At 40.2% G+C, this 16,840-nt stretch overlaps 1 protein-coding gene across 1 annotated transcript; it reads left to right on the top strand.

Moving 5' to 3' along the window:
• Positions 1-600: 600 nt before the first annotated feature.
• Positions 601-16,178, top strand: rab10 (RAB10, member RAS oncogene family). The gene is made up of 6 exons (XM_083898726.1): positions 601-1,351; positions 7,103-7,163; positions 9,476-9,614; positions 12,433-12,522; positions 13,916-14,017; positions 15,096-16,178. The coding sequence occupies exons 1-6, from the start codon at positions 1,225-1,227 to the stop codon at positions 15,180-15,182; spliced, it is 606 nt and encodes a 201-aa protein (XP_083754852.1). The 5' UTR covers positions 601-1,224; the 3' UTR covers positions 15,183-16,178.
• The last annotated feature ends 662 nt before the right edge of the window (positions 16,179-16,840 follow it).

The following is a 16,840-nucleotide window of genomic DNA, read 5'->3' as shown; positions in this document are numbered from 1 at the left end:
TTCCTTAAGGAGTGTCTTAGTCCAACTACTCTGACAGGCGGAAGAAGGAGGAAAGAGTTACTAACACACGCACATACACACACAGCCAAGTTGAGTGTAATGCTTTGTACAAGCACTTTACAGCAGGCTAAATGCCCGGGACTCTACACAAAGCAGAGGATGTGGGGGAAACGCCCGTCATTGGCACACATGTACTTATATGTATATGACATCACTTTTTGCCTGACTCACAGCTGGGACAGTCACCGCATCAAAGGCCAGCTTCAACTTACCGTGAAAAAACCCAACACACCCCGGCCACGAAAAGGATCCGCGTGAAACCCGCCGCCATGTTGGATCTGTACATACGTCTCTCCGCTTTCCCGGAAACGGAGCTTTGAGCCACAATGTCGGAGCAGCGTACGTAGTAGCCGCTGCTGCCCGCCGCTGTCACTCCGAGACACGCCCCCTTGTATAAGTTAACGTAAACAAGCAGGGCCAATCGCTGTAGGGAAGGGAGTTGACTGAAAGCAACGCTGGCCAATCGCAGGGTAGAAGAGGCGGGGTTTACGGCCCAGGGTGTCGCCGCGGCGGCTCCCACCCATTCGAAGGCGACGGCGGTCGTCTACATTTTCAGTTCTAATCTCTCCCGAGATAAAAGGGTGAAATAAATCCACGCACTGACAGCGGAGCTGACACACTTTTCACCTCGACTTTTTCCGTCCTATCTCCTCTCGGTCGAGCTTGCGGCGGGGCTCTGGAATGACGGGGTGTGCCGTGAATTTGAATTAGCTCGCCGTTAGTTTGAAGACAGAGTGAGTCGGGATAGAGAGAGAGTAGTGTGTGTGTGTGTGTGTGTGAGAGTGAGTGTGTGTGTGTGTGAGAGAGAGGGGAGCCATTTTGTCCCGACTGTGTGGGAGAAAAGAAAGAGTGGAAAAGAGGAATCACACGGGAGGATATCCTATTTTTTCTCTCTCTGTGTTCTCATGCTGTAGAGAGTGGAAAACAGTCGGACTCGGGACTTGTTAACTCCTCGGACACGTCTACGGACACGTTATTTTGGGTGGTATTTAGCCAACTAGCTCGCCAGGCTAATCAACAAATCCCAGCTTGTTATAATAGTTAACAGTCACTTTGGCGTTGGAGCTGGCTTTAGACTTGACATTTGCGTGTTAGACTGTCACCTTTTCTTTTTTTTTTTTGGGTTCATATCTGGGTTAATAAAAAACACAAGCTGTTCTTCCAATGGCGAAGAAAACGTACGACTTGCTGTTCAAGCTGCTGCTGATCGGAGACTCGGGCGTGGGGAAGACCTGTGTGCTGTTCCGCTTCTCCGACGACGCCTTCAACACAACCTTCATTTCCACCATAGGTAAGGAAACCCGGGGACACTGTGGTGCCTTGTGTTTAGTCTAGTCTGACGGCTGGGAAAACTCCCTGACAACTGCCCTTCAAGCGGGACGTGGTTATTCACGGCAAACCCAGTTAGCCTGTGTGCTATTGGCATGCACCGCCTCTCCGGGCCTGCACGGGCTAGCCGGGGTAGGTACTAGCTTGCAGTAGCTTCACGAACTCCCCCCTTTTGTCAGCCACTTTTTTTTTTAAAAACGCGCGGAACTGTAAATGACAACAACTGGGTGTTGATTTGAAGCGGAGCTCGCCAGCATTGGCAAGTAGAACCGGTTTCAGGACGTGGGGAAGAGCTGTCATGACAGTTGACCCAGAGGCTGCTAAGCTAACGAGGCTAGCAGTCGTAGCAACACAGTGACAGGGCCGGAGCGGCACTAAAAATGATTCAAGAACACTTTTGTATGACTACAATTTCGCCCAGGTTATGATTAGCGTCTTTAACTCAAATTAAACTTCCTTCCTATGACGTAAAATAACCCTTAATTTGTCCCACTTTGAGAAAATGTACACTGCTGAAGCAGCACAATAAAGAAAGTGAAGGTAACGCACTGTAAACCGGCATCATAAACATAAGAAGGTACAATAAGTACATTTTTTACTTTATATAATATAAAGGGGGTGTGTATTCACACAATTACTTAAGTAATTTCTAGTCAAAAAAGTCGCTGAAAAAATGCACCTATTAGATGTACAGTATGTTCTGCGATACTTGTTTATTATTACTATTACAATGATGTTCAAGCAGCATTCTTATGCTAGGCCTTATCTAAAAAGAACTACATCCGTTATGGAGATAATGTGTCGTACAATTGCAATAATAGGGCAATAAACTGATTAGTTGTTTGGAAGAACATTTGTAAGCTTTTTATTATGAAAGTATTTCCTTTGCAGCCACTTTGAGCAAATATCTGACGTTTTGAACACAAATACACAACAGCAGCATATTTAGGGTTGAATATAAACTTCCAGTCCTTATAGTTTATATCACTAGTTTGAATCAGTCATGTATTTATATCTAATTGTACTGAGAAAACCAGACTTTCCTCTGAAATGTAGCTCAGAAAAATGTTAAAATGCATGTTCATACAGTTTTTGTCCCGTGTCCTTTAGTACATGTACACAGAGACATTCCATGTATCCTCAGAGGAGAACTATAAACAATTCATCATAGTGGCATCATCAGCTTTTTTCCTCCCTCTCTCCGTCCTCCACGCATGCGTCCATCCCATCGTCATGCTCTCATGAGTCAAGTGTCCAGCTATGTGAAGTCCCTGCACGGCCGAAGTGAAGGCTCCATTTACTCGCGTTGCTTAAGATCAGCGCTGAGTAATAATGTAACGTTAGACGTGTTTTGCTAAATCCCAGTGAAGTGTTTGCTGCGGACTGGCATTAAATCCCTGATCTCTTGATTGAGCTTTGCGCTCATGCCAGGTTTTTTCGCAACACAGGTGTTGACAGGCAGACTCCTCCTGAGTGTGTGTCGGAAGGAGGCACAATTGTTTGTGTCCCAGACACATCCCGGATAGATTAAATTTGTTCGTTTACAGTTATGAACCACAAGTTTTGTTGCGAAGCTTGGCGTCACACGTAGGTGTTTATGTATTTGTCACTGTTTTGCCTTTGCTTTGTCTTGTAATCCACCTTGTATTAAAGTAATATCCTCTTCCTCTAAATGTTGAGTAGTAAAAAAAAATAAAAGTAGGAGCAGAGTCTTGGTGATGAGCGTTAAAGCTGTCATATCTGAGCTCTGCCAGTTCACGACAAAGACGTGTGATGTGGAGATGCGCGGGAACAGACGGACTGACCTTTGCCTTATTGCACTGGTACTTCCCCTGTTTTGTTGTGCTCTTAGTCAAGTATTGATTTTGAATTGGAGGTTGGTAGTTTATGTCTTTCTGGGAAAACCCTTACCCAGCAACAGCATGTTTTCCATGTAGCCCTGCATAATATTCTAATGTTTCAAAGACGCTAATGTCGTCGTTTGCAGGCAGTGAAAAGGTTAACGCCTAAGAGAAAGGCTCACATTGTCCAACTGGATTTCATTATATTGTGAACGGGGATAAATACAAGGCACCATTTAGTCCAGAAAGTGCTCACTTATGTTTGTCCAGAACCACAGCCTGTCTGAAAAGTCTCTGTGGGAAGGAAAGCGATGCAAAGCAACACAAAACGATTACAACTCACTTGTCGTTTAGTCACATGGCATCGCTGTCATCATCGAGGTAATTAAGTGGATTTCTTAGATCTTGTCAAGTTCCAGTCAGCTTATCACCACTGGCCCACTTGGCCTGTCGATCAGAGCCGTACTGGCTATTTTCACTAGCCTAGCTGCCAAAACACTGAAGTTACTCACTTTATAGTTCAATAATCACAGTAATTCATATTGCATTACTTACAGTAATGACGTTCAATTTGTTCCCATCATCGTTGTTATTATTAACAGCCCTTGCCTGAAGCAAGGATACGAGTGAGGCAGTACACAAATTAGTTAAGTATGTGTACGTTTTTAATGAATCACACCCTTGTTTATACCGTGTTGTTTGATATTATGGTCCGCGGGCGTCATTTGTGTCTTGTTCAGACCGATCTCTATTGTTTGTTGTTTGAATGGAACACAGGATTTGGCCGCTTCTTGAGAACTCTCTGGATGAAATTGGCTGCTTGGTAAATCCACGTACGAATCCTTCAAAATAGTCACGTTTCTGGTCTAAACAACGTAATGTGTTTAAGGTATAGATGAGTTTTGTACTTTGGTTTTTATGAGACGGGCCATAAGGCAATGTCCACTTAAAGATATTTTCTTTTTTAAAACAGGCTTTGTTGCTTGTGCTGCATTTTCCTATGTTGACTGTCCTGAAAAAGTCGGATTTATAGACCTGTGGTCCAACTTGTGATAACTTACTATATGATTGGCATTTCAAACTTGTAGTTTTGAAGCACAGTGTGATCACTGACTGTCATTGAATAGTTTGGAAACATTTAATAGATGTATTACGTAGATTTTTATGTATTTCAGATCTGGCATCTGACTAAGGTTAGAAGACTTATTCACGAGATTTGCCCAGCCAAACCAGGAGAATAAAATTTGTTTGCATGAAAGCATTATAGCACAGTATAGAAAAGACACTACATAGGTCTTGTTCTAAACATACCTGTGACCTTTTAGCACATGATGTGACCTACATTCAGGACATCAACGCAAACCAAAGACCACAAACTGTGAGGGGGGGGAAACAGAGTTTACGAGGAAACGGCAGAACCAGGACACAGAAGTGTGTTCTTCCTCTGACACAGTGCTCATACCTTTGGAGACGCGGATGCTTCTCAAAATACCCTCGTCTGGAAAGCCCCCCTCTCTCATCAGTCACTCATCCTCATTTCCAGCCCCTTTCTCTGCACCCCCCCTGCCCTCCTTCTTCCCCTTATATCTCTGGGTTTAAGCATATCAAGAATGCTGAACATGCATAATGTTGCATTGTGCAATTGCTCTCAACAACCACAACATGCATCATGCATTTTGCATGGAACCTGGCAGATGGACTCGGTGGGATCTGCACTCGTGGCTCCTCTTGGATTAAAAAAAAAAAGAAAGAGGGAAAGCCGGTCATAAATCATGACGTCTGTCCACGTCTCTAGTTATTGAGTCGGTTTCGCACTATTGCACAACACCAATATTTTCTTGACGCTTTGCCAGTGCGCTGCTCCGAGGAGAAGACTGCCCTGTGTGTGTGTGTGTCCGCTCCTCACTCGGAAATTGCACACAAATTTGTGGTGCGTGCTGTCAATTGTGAGCAGCAAAAGCTCAAATGTTTTGTGCTGAATAATATCGCTGCAAACAACTGCGTTTCATTTGCAGATCATCAATATCCGAATTCCTGCTGTCCCTTTTCATTCCATCCATCTGTAGCTCTCTCTCTCTCCTCGTCCCTCCTCCCTGTCTCTGGGGTGTGAATAATATTACGTGAGTCATACTTTGGCACTCAGGTCGTTCATTATTGTGTGACCCTGCCCCACCTAGAGCACAGCTGGTTCTCGCTCTTTTAAGCTAACCACAGTTTTTGACGAGAGCAGAAGTTGATCACTCCGTGTTCAACAGGAAGAGGTTATTTAATGGCCAAATGTGGGGTAAAAAGGGTTCTGAAGCGACAACACAAAGCTTACACTTTTTGGCCAAGTTGTTTTGTTTATTTTCCCAATGAATCGTTTGGTCCATAAAATGTCAGAAAATGCATTTTCATGACGATGTTCTCGTAGGTCTTGTTTTGTCCTCAAACCAAAATGATTCATTTTTAATGATTTCTTTGTGTTAAGTTGCAAAAAACCCTGAAAACATTCACATTTAAGAAGCTAAAACAATCAAAAATGTTGTTTTAATCATGAAAAAAGCGTCAAACCGATTAATTGATTATCAAAATAGTTGACGATTCATTTAGTAATCAATTAATTGTTTAAGCTCTATAACAGACATATTTTTCACCTCCGCTAGTAGCATATGTTTTCGTCGGAGTTTGCTTGTTTGTCTGCCAGCAACATAACTCGAAAAGTCGCAGACGGATTTGGATTATATTTCGTGTGATCTGTAGACACTATCACTATTTTTATTTGGTGGGGGGGCTGAACTGCCTTGGACGGAGAGCTGTGCTCTTTGAGTGCTTTTCTATTCTAATATTGGATTCCAAATAATGACTTGTTCCAGTTGCTGCTTTTCACTCCATTTGTGTTTTAACATCTTCGAACTTGAGCAATTCAGGGGATTTTTCACTTTTTTGTATTTTTTTAGGTTTTGTTCAATTTTACTTAGGAAAAGTAAAAGTCTCCACTCGTTTTTAAGTAGTTTTCCGTAAAACACTGCATGAGTCATTTCGAGAATTGGCTTCATACCTGCTACCCCAAAGACAAGAATTTGAAAATGACAACCGGCTGTGACAAAAATATGTACGGTGTCTCTTTAAACTTGTGTGTGTGTGTGTGTGTGTACGGCTCTTCACCTGCCAGTTAAAGCTCCAAAAAACAACAACTACGGATTATAAAGGGCATGAAACGCAGGATTAAACTTGAGGAGAGGCCAAAAGAAGAAAACATGGAGGAAATAAACTTCTCGTCTCCAAACACACACACACACACATCATCTGTGTCCAACAAGAATGTCATTCCAAGTCCAGTCTATTACAGAAAGTGAAAAATAAAGTTTCCACTGTCGAAAAGTTGGTTATTATTAAATAACGTTGCAAAAAAACATGCAAGTAAAACGCATATAAAGTATCTATAATCTCAAGTTTCGGTGCAGCTGCGTTAACGCACTCAGTAATGAGGTTATTGTGGTGAATATAAACATGTTCTCAGTTTTCATGCCATAACCTGATTTCACTACCTTGTTGGTGCTTGTGTGTGTGAGCAGAGGCTCATTGTGATCCAGCTGCTGATCCCATAACTCAGCTGCTCATAGGCTCAAGGTCTGTGCATGACACGGCAGAATCAGGAAGTGAAAGAGATATTGTTATTGTCTGCGTGATGGAAACAGCTGTCACTCGCTTTCCATTTTTCCTCCCCTCTCTTTAAACGACCGCGGCTGTTTCTCCTTCTTTATCGTTGATGTCTCCATTTTTTTATCTGTTCATCCTGACATCGGTGCTTCGATCGCCATCTGTGCTTCCATTTATGTAACTTTTCTTTTTTTAACCCTATGCGCTGTTTGTTTCTTTTTGCTTCACAGGAATAGACTTCAAGATCAAAACTGTTGAATTGCAAGGAAAGAAGATCAAACTACAGATTTGGTGAGTCTATATCAATAACAAGAAGCCCCTCTTTACTCTTTTTGCTCACGATTCAAAATGAAATTCAGGACAATTTAGTAACATTATAAAACCATATATGTATTAGATTATCTTCTTTCCTCCATCTGATTACTTTAATTATGTCAAATAATGCAAATATAATAGCTCAACTAACTATAATGGTCCGTGTCTCCAATCTACATCTTATGTCTGCACTGCAGTGCAATTGTGTATAGATTTTTCGATAAAAATAATGTATAATTTAAATATTTAATACATGAAAAGGGAAGTGACTAAAAAGAGACTAAAAAGCGACTTGCGCAACATTTATCAAGTTCCTAAGAACAAAATTGCGTAATAATTAGCTGATAAAAAAATAAATAACCAATGCACAGCCATTTGATTGCTCGTTTTGTTTCAAATCGGTCCAAATATGTGTTTTATTACACTAGATTTAGACTTGTTAATTAATTTTGTTATGTGTGTGAGGGAATCTTGCTGTAAACACAGTTGTCTTCTCTTAACAAAGTTTGCTCCACAGAACAGTAAATTATAGAGTTATTTTTCTCTGTTTATGAAGAGGTGACCGTCTCCTACACATCGCACGCTAGAGTCACATTATTAATTATTTCAAGGCTAATTATTTAATGTCATCTAGAAGCCAGAGACGCACGCCTGCAGATCCACACCCACTGCTGTGTAACACAATAGTGGTTAAAAAAACAAACTTTTGCTGACATTTAATGCATCACTTGGGGAGATGTGTGTATGTTTAGCTGTTTTTGATTAACAGCCTTGTTGACGCAGGATTTTAAAACAACATTTTAAAGTGTTATTCAAGCAAGAAATGCCAGAATTAACGATGTTTCGCGTCTCAACTGTTGAATGTTTCTGTGATACAGAAGAAAAGGTATTTTCCATCTGGTGAAATTCAATCTGGTGCTTTTTATTCTGTTTTGGACAAAGAAGTATTTGAGAGAATAATGGAGAGGTAGAAAATATTCAATCCCTGCTCATGTTTACTTTTCTGTAGCACGCATGCTCTCCTCAAAGACGGCTTAGAAGGAATCAAATCACTGAATATTGATGGGAATATTCCAGATGATGCAATTAAAGTTTTATTGAGGTCAATCAGATTTCTTTGGATGGTAAATTATGTCATAAGTAAACAGTTTTTCAGGCAAATTAGAGTTTAATGGGGGGAAACACTGGTAATAAAACCAATTTGTTTTGAATTAAATGAATCATCATGTGGTGCCACCCACATGGTCGTGCATCATCGGTGACACATGAAGGTTGACTGGTAGTTTCCCCAGACAGGAAGTTGTCACTTCGCGACAGAATTGTGACAGGGTGGTGAAAGTTTTGCCGGTGGTGAATTTTAATGCGTGCCAACCAGATGTAAATAACATGGTCTCAGACGCATGATAATAAGGCCTTTTTTCACATGGAAACAGAAAGTTTTCTCTTTTAAACACGGCATAAGACCAGCTGCACGGCACTGTAACATGGCTACATACGCAACTTTATTTATACGTTATTTAAACGCAACTTTATTTATACGTTACAATGTAAACGATGACAGAAAAGGAGATGGAATGAACCAAATCAGGGTGGCATAGGAAAGGAAAGTTTTTTTCATAAATAAATTTCATGGTTAAAACAAGATTTCTGATTGTTTTAGCTTCTTAAATGTGAATATTTTCTTTGTTTCTTAACTGAACTGTTTTGGTTTGTGGACAAAATGAGACATTTGAGAATATAGTCATTTTCAGATTTTTTTAATTTTATGACATTTTATGGACCAAACGATTCAACGAGAAAATAATTGACAGATTAATCGATTATGAAAATAATCGTTTGACCCAAGTTCAAGAGACGGAGAGAGAGGTGGGGTTATGACATCATTGTTTTCACAAAGTACCGTATTGGTTGTGTATACAAACAAAATTATTTCCCAAAATGAGCGTGTAAGGGTTCCCAAAACACCAGCTCTGTTTGGATAAAAAGCTGTTGGGATTAAAAACATTGAAGGGAGATTTTCCTGGACTTGTTGTCATTTGTTTGGCCCCTTGTATCAGCCTCCTTTTGGTTGAGCAACAGAAAAGGAATAAAAACAACACATTAATAATCATCACTTTGTGTGATATTAAACTGTGACAGATTAATATCACACTTAAGATAATCAAAGCAGAGCTACGACACCAGATAAAGATAATAAGCTAATGCATTTTTCCTTTTTAATGATGAGTCAGAGGAGAATATCTTATTTTAAGAACACATAATTATGTTGTGTTATTGTGTGTTTTTAGGGACACGGCAGGCCAGGAACGGTTCCACACCATCACCACCTCCTACTACAGAGGAGCCATGGGCATCATGCTGGTCTACGACATCACCAACGCCAAGAGCTTTGAGAACATCAGCAAATGGCTGCGCAACATTGACGAGGTAAGAACAGAGTCTTCAACCCAGCTTCATCTTCTTTTTTTGTTTTTATAGAGTCTTTGCAGTGAGTTATGATGTTGGCGTCGATGTCGTCCTCTGTTTTATCTTCTGGCTTTAATGAAAAAGAGGAACATGGAGAACTTGTTTGCTGATTTGTGTCAAGTGGGATCATCTGAACATTGTTCATTTAATCGCTAAACTCAACTCAAATGGACGTTGGAGGACATTTAGAGCACGTTGATATACACTACCGTTAAAAAGTTTGGGGTCACTGATTAAATTTTTGTGTTTTCCATTAAAGGTCAGACTTATTTATCATAAGAGTTGCAAAATGAATAGAAAATATAGTCAAGACATTGACGAGATTAGAAATTATGATTTTTATTCCAAATAAAGAACCAGCAAAACTGTTTTCAGCTGTGCTAACATCACTGCACAAGGGTTTTCAAGGGTTTTCTAATCATCCAATAGTCTTCTAACGCCATTAGCAAACACAATGTACCATTAGAACACTGGAAATGGGCCTCTATACACCTATGTACATATTCCACTACAAAACAGACGTATGCAGCTAAAATAGTCATTTACCACATTATAAATGTATAGAGTGTATTTATGATTCATTTAATGTTGGATTCATTAAGAAAGAAAAAGTGCTTTAGTTTCAAAAGTAAGGACATTTCTAAGTGACCCCAAACTTTTGAACAGTAGTGTACATTTGAATCTATACAGAGCAATAACTACCAGATATTATATAGTAAACTCCACATTTCTTAGAAAGCTTGATCATGTCGGAATATTTGACAAAGGTGGAATCAAATGGACAAATGTAGATGATAAAATGTTCATTAAAGAAACCCTGATTTGATCTATATTGACAGAATGGTTGTTTTTATGTTAAACTGTTATCACGGACTATCCTCTGTTAACTGATTACATTTTTTTTAACCCATATTCCCCCTCCACACCTGGGGAATATATAAACACCAAAACAAGCTTCCACAATTACCTGAGTGCTGTAGGAGATCGTTAAAGACTGCGTCCATTAGAGGATTTAAGTGGATCTGTGAGGACCAGCGTTTGAATCTGTTTTTGCTCTAATGGATTTAAGGTCACAAGGTCGTTTCAGACTAATGTACGGTACGGTGTGGTTTGGCGACGTCAGTCTGAGAACAGGCCTGATATTTCAGAAAAGACGAGGCTGTCTGTAACATATGGTCTGTTTCCCTCTGCTCTGTCAGCGGTCGATGCATCTCTGTGGGTGATTGTGTTACTCATCCATGTCATTTTGCCCCTCCCTGTTTACACCTCCCCTCTTTTTGTGTTTTATTACTGTTGTCTTAATCCTCATCTCGGCGAGTAATCTCCTGGGATCCTGTCCAGATCAAACAACAACAATCAATAGTTCTTTATTATCTACCTTTTTATTATTCCAGGGTGAAACTAATCACATAATCAGTCTTGTAATTTTCCTCGCCCTCGCACGAGTTTTCTTCGACTCTGCTAAAGGAAAAGGAAACACATTGGCTTTCCTGCAGACTAAGAACATGACCTTGTTCGTGTGTGTAATACACTTTTTTTTCTTGACTCAAGAGAAATGGATTTCTGCTTCTTGGAAAAAGCTCCTCACGTCCATATTTGCATATCTCAGCTGTGACATCATCAACCCTGGAAGAAAAAAAAGAAGCTTTACTCAGAGCAGCAATAATCGATCGATCCAATGGTCTGTTATAGGTATAAAGGACGTTTTACTGAGCTCCAAATCTGATTTTCAGATTAGAATCAAAGCAAAGATTACGGAGGCTTCAGCACGTCTGAACGCAGTATGAAAATACATAAAAGCAAAATACTACAGGTCTTGCTCGATGTTGAGCATCTTTAGGTGAAACTGTGAGTTTATTTCTCGTGAATAAAAGCACACAAATGGAAGAAAACATTTAAACATAGTCGAGTGTGTTTGGGTTTTCCTTGGACACAAGTTTCCCACCACAGATTTAAATACCCTCAGATTTAATTAATTAGTTATTAACTAATTGTATTTATTTATTTATTATTATTTTAAAGGCTTTACATTTTTTTTAAGGGTTTTTAAGTAAAATAAAGACCCTCAGATTTGCATTAAGGTTCATTACAGATTAAATTCTCTGTATGTTGGCACTGTGACTGTGATACATGAATGTGTTTGGGAAAGTGTAATGAGAGTTGGGTAGTAATTGGTTGCTGACCCCAAGTTTCATTTATTTAGACATTCCAAAATTCCAAAATGTTCCTTTTTATCTCGTATCAGGTTCCTTGAGGGTGTCCAGAATCCACTGATCTAGATTTTAAACATCTATCTCTGTGATGATGGGCAGATCTAGATCTAAATCCACTTCTTTTTGCCCCCTAGTGGCCATTGTGGAGAATAGCGTTTATGTAACTTGAATGTTTTCATTTCCGCTTTGTGGTTGTTTGATTGACACGTGGGATCCCGTCCAAATAGGAACAAAGAGTCAAAACAGTCATTCCAGTTCAGCCTGTGTGTGTGTGTGTTTTTTTGTATTTGTTGCCCTTTTAGGACCTTTCCCTGGCATCAACACTTAACTCCTTGTCCAAAACGAGGCCAAACTGAACTGGTTATGGGTTAGAAATTGCCTGGTTATGGTTAAGGATGAAGCTTTTTTTTTAGGCTGTCTAAATGGATGAGAGTCCTTGTAACGATGGCTGGGTGAACCTGTGCATGTGTGTGTAAGCAGCTGTGAAGGTCAACGTTACACGTAAGTGTAAGCTATAATAATAATAATAATCTCCTTTCTTCTCCCGTCCCTTATCTGTTTTCCAGCATGCGAATGAGGACGTGGAGAGGATGCTGCTAGGCAACAAGTGTGACATGGAGGACAAGAGGGTCGTACCAAAAGCCAAGGGGGAGCAGGTCAGATGGTGCAGCCCTTCCTCGGCACACATATATACGCGTGCTGATTGGCTCATTAGTTGCCGCCGCTTCGCAGAGACATGATGAATCTATAGTCCTGAATATAGAAAAACCTTGTGATCACTTAATTACATTTCAGTCTCGTCTCTTCACACTTCGCAGCGTGACGTACGCAGAGCAGAGCAGAGGGTTTGTTTGCTTCAGCCTCGTTCAACACTAAAGCAGACAGACGCAGCAAAGCAGAACATATAGATTTGAAAAGGGTAGAACGTCGAGGATTGTGTCACTAATGTAGAGAATGTGCAGTGAGACCTTTTTGTGAACATTTCCTGGTTTCTTTGCTCTGTAGAACAAAGAAATCATTAAAACTGAATGATTTTGGTTTGTGGACAAAAACAAAGACATTCCATCACATCATAAATTCCAGGTTTGGTAAACACAGATCAATATTTATTTATTTATTTTACATATTTTATGGACCAAACAAGTACTTGTTGCTCCATAATCTGCCAAAAAATGTCTTGTTTTTGTCCACAAACCATAATGACTGAGCTTTAATGATTTCTTTGTTGTGTGGAGCAAAGAAACCAGAAAATATTCACATTTAAGAAGCCGGAAAATGTGCATTAATTCTTATAAAAACAGTTGACAATTACTCCATTAAGCGAGTAATCGTTGCAACCCTAGTTCTGTTGGCCACCGTATATCATAAATGTGACAAAATGTGTTGGGTTAATGTGGGCGGAGCATAATTCTTTGTTTACGTTGTACGCTTGTGCACCAAAAAAACGTAAAGCGGGCGCTGTATTTTATTTTCCGTGGAAACATGGCTACATGACAAGACGACGCAGTATCGTGTCTGGGTGGGAATCATAACCTCACGATGCAACGATTCCGTATTGATCAACATATTCTTATAACAATATTTGTCTAACTGAAAAAAACCTGACGTTAAAAGTGCAGGATTTCTCCGTTTATAACAAGTTGTATTGCATGAAGAGGGACGACGCTTTAACACCAAGTGGATATATTTTGACCCTCCCCAGCTGTGATGATGATGATGACGACACAGCATTTTCCCTGTTTTACCAGGAAAATCTGCTCAATCTTGTTGTGTTTTAGATGTTTGAAGAGCAATCTCACAGTGTTTTGAGCTCAGCTCAGCCAGAACAAGTGAAAACACGTGTAGCCTTCAGATATCTGGCTCATGAGCTAACGTATGAAGAAACCAGCAGTGACTCGTCACTCTACTCTCTCACACACACACACACACACAGGCATACACACAGCTGACTGACTGAGTGAGTGGTGTTTGACTCGGTCAGTGATACCTGATCTGTGCTTTTATTTTTGGACTTGGACTCTCATCTCTCTCTCTAACTCTTCTCCACAGATTGCGAGGGAGCACGGCATTAGGTTTTTTGAGACGAGCGCTAAGGCCAACATCAACATCGAGAAGGCTTTCCTCACGTTAGCAGAAGACATCCTCAGAAAGGTGTGTGGGCAACTCTTATTTATTAACAAGTATCTGTGTGTATAAGTGCTGGTCAGTAGGTTAACGCACGCGTGACGTCATGTTTACGTGCCGGGACACCGGAGTCCAGGCACCGTTTACCCGTTAGCTCCTTTAGCGCCGTTAGCGCGCCTACAGTCGAACTGTCGTGGTCTGTTTATTAAAGAGCAGCGCTACAAATAACTAGCGTACCTGTGTACTGCGTATGTGTGCCTCTGTTTTTAAAGTTTAGCGTTACTTTAGAGACTCATTTTAACAATCGGGAGTCACTTAAACATGACGTAGCGCACATCTTTATCCGGTCAGTCGTCATTTAAACGTGTCATGCATTAACGTGCGTTGACACGCCCAACACTTGTATATATTCTTCTCTAATTTCTGACTGGTGCTTCACTATCACAGACTCTTTGAAAAAAAAGTTTCATTATCCATGAATCTGTTGATTGATCATATGTTTTGTGTATCAGTTTTAATGATTTCTTAGTTATACGTAGCCATAAAACAGAAAAACAAAATATTCCCATTTTAAAAAGCTGAGTATTCTGAATATTAGTTAATCCCATCCCATTTTTGCAAACCTTTTTCACTTTTTACAGGCTGTATATGTCAGATATAAGGACGTACATGATTCGAGGTTTAAACCGTAAAGTTTAAATGCTTAAGAATGAATATTATGTGACACTTAACCACTTATACTTTTTTTATATATGCTCTGCTTTTACGATCCACTCGGGAGGACATTTAAACTGGTTTTTGTCCTCCAATGACGCCACACGACAGCAATTATGTTGCTTTATCATCATGAATTCTTTGATTTTTGATTACCAGACCTGGCATGAATGTAGGAGTGAATGAGTGTGAATGGTAAAGCAGCTTTGAGTGTTCATCAAGACCAGAAAAGTGCTGTATAAAGAGATGGAAATGAACATTATTGTTGCGTAAATCGGTACAGAATTATGATTTTGCTCTGATTTTCACATGTTAACGTGTTTATTTGTGTACTTGTTTGTGTGTATTAACGTGTGTTTGTGTATTTTTCTTTGTGTGTGTGTGTGTTCAGACGCCCGTAAAAGAGCCCAACAGTGAAAACGTGGACATCAGCAGTGGAGGCGGAGTCACAGGGTGGAAGAGCAAGTGCTGCAGTTGAACGACTTCTCCGTTTCGGTCACACTAACGTACACACACACACACACACACACACACACACACACAGACACAGACACACACATACACAAACCGACACGCACACACATCGTCTCTCTCTCTCTCTCTAACAGCTAACTCTAACTCTCTCGCCCTCTAACCTGTCCATCATGAGTTTTTCTTGCACACCGACTCTCTCTCTCTTTTATCAGAATAAAACAATAAACCACTTTCACGAGTTCATCCTCCCTGACCCCTCCTCCTCCTCCTTCTCCCCCCCACTCCACTCCTTCCTCCTCCTCCACATTTTTTCCACCTGATGATCATTTTTATTTCTGATAAAAACAGAAATCCACTCACGTTTCTTGTCATTTGTTTTAAAGGTTGTTAAAAAAAAAACTCAGAAAAAAGTAAAAAAAAAAAAAAGTGTGAAAAGACAAAACTCATGTTTTTAAACTTTCCTTTGCCTGAGCTCACACCCCCCTCCAACCCACCCCTCCTATCTCCACCCTTTAACCTCCACCCTCACATTCAGTCAGAGGAAATAATAATAAAAAAAACAAACAAAAAAAGAAGTCAGATTAGGATTAACATTTTGTACATTCTGTTGTCTAACCATATTCCGTCATTTATTTACCGGGGGGAGGGAGGCGTGACCAGCTCCTTTTGTACCGTGGGGGTTTAATTTTGTCCTGTGCCTTATATGGAAGACAGGGGGGCGGGGCTTTGTGTGGTGGGCGGAGCCACATCCACCCAAATGAAATTACAGTTTCATAAGTGAAGCAGAAGCGTTTGAATTTCTCCTCCGGCCAAGAGAACGGCATTAAACAACAGTATGTCCTGTTTCTTCATGTTTTTGTCGGTTTTGTTTTTTTCCCCTTTTTATTTGGGTTGAATTATTATTATTTTTATTTGTTGTTTTTTTTCCTGCATGCAGATTTCTTTGGGTTGGAACGCGTCGTTTCTGTAACGTTGTGTTAGCGTTTGCCACTGGGTAACTGTGCGGGGAGGGAGAGGGAGGGAGGTTTCACCAGTTCTCTTTGGAAATTCAAACAGTTTTGCAGATCCATTAAAAAAAATAAGCTTGTTTAAGTTAACTTGTTTGTCCTCAGTGATGTTCACACACACACACACACACAAGACAAACTCTAGACCCTAGGGCAGCCGTCCGCAACCTGTGGCTCCTGTAGCTTTGGAAAAACTATGTTTTTCTTTCTTTTAAATTATTTATTTCAAAGCGAACGCTAATATTTCGCCCTCAAAACGTCCTAGAACCCAACAAATGTGTGTTTTGAGACATTCCCAGCACCTAAAATGAAGTCTTTTGTACACTTTTATGTAGAAAAATGTCTATTTCAACACTAAAGGTTGCAGACTGCTGCCCTAAAGTCAAGTAAAGATCATGTTTCTGCCCATTTTTTCCATGTATTTAAGTTGTTTTTTCCGACTTAAGTACACAAACATTAAGGAGATGCATGGTTAAATCTTTTTAAATGTTAAGATTAACTTTTCCTGCTGTTCCGGACTGTTTAAATAAATGTTGTGATCTCGCTCTCCTGCACCAAACCCTCATAGAGAAAAGCAGTGTTTTTAATCCTGCAGGGGACACAGGACACACTGATGGTTTCTCTACGTACTCGGTAAGTTTCAAATCCCAAATGA

This window comes from Microchirus variegatus (genome assembly GCF_963457635.1).
Source record: "Microchirus variegatus genome assembly, chromosome: 12".
In the NCBI taxonomy this organism is placed as follows: domain Eukaryota; kingdom Metazoa; phylum Chordata; class Actinopteri; order Pleuronectiformes; family Soleidae; genus Microchirus; species Microchirus variegatus.
This window is presented reverse-complemented; position numbering and strand designations above follow the sequence as displayed.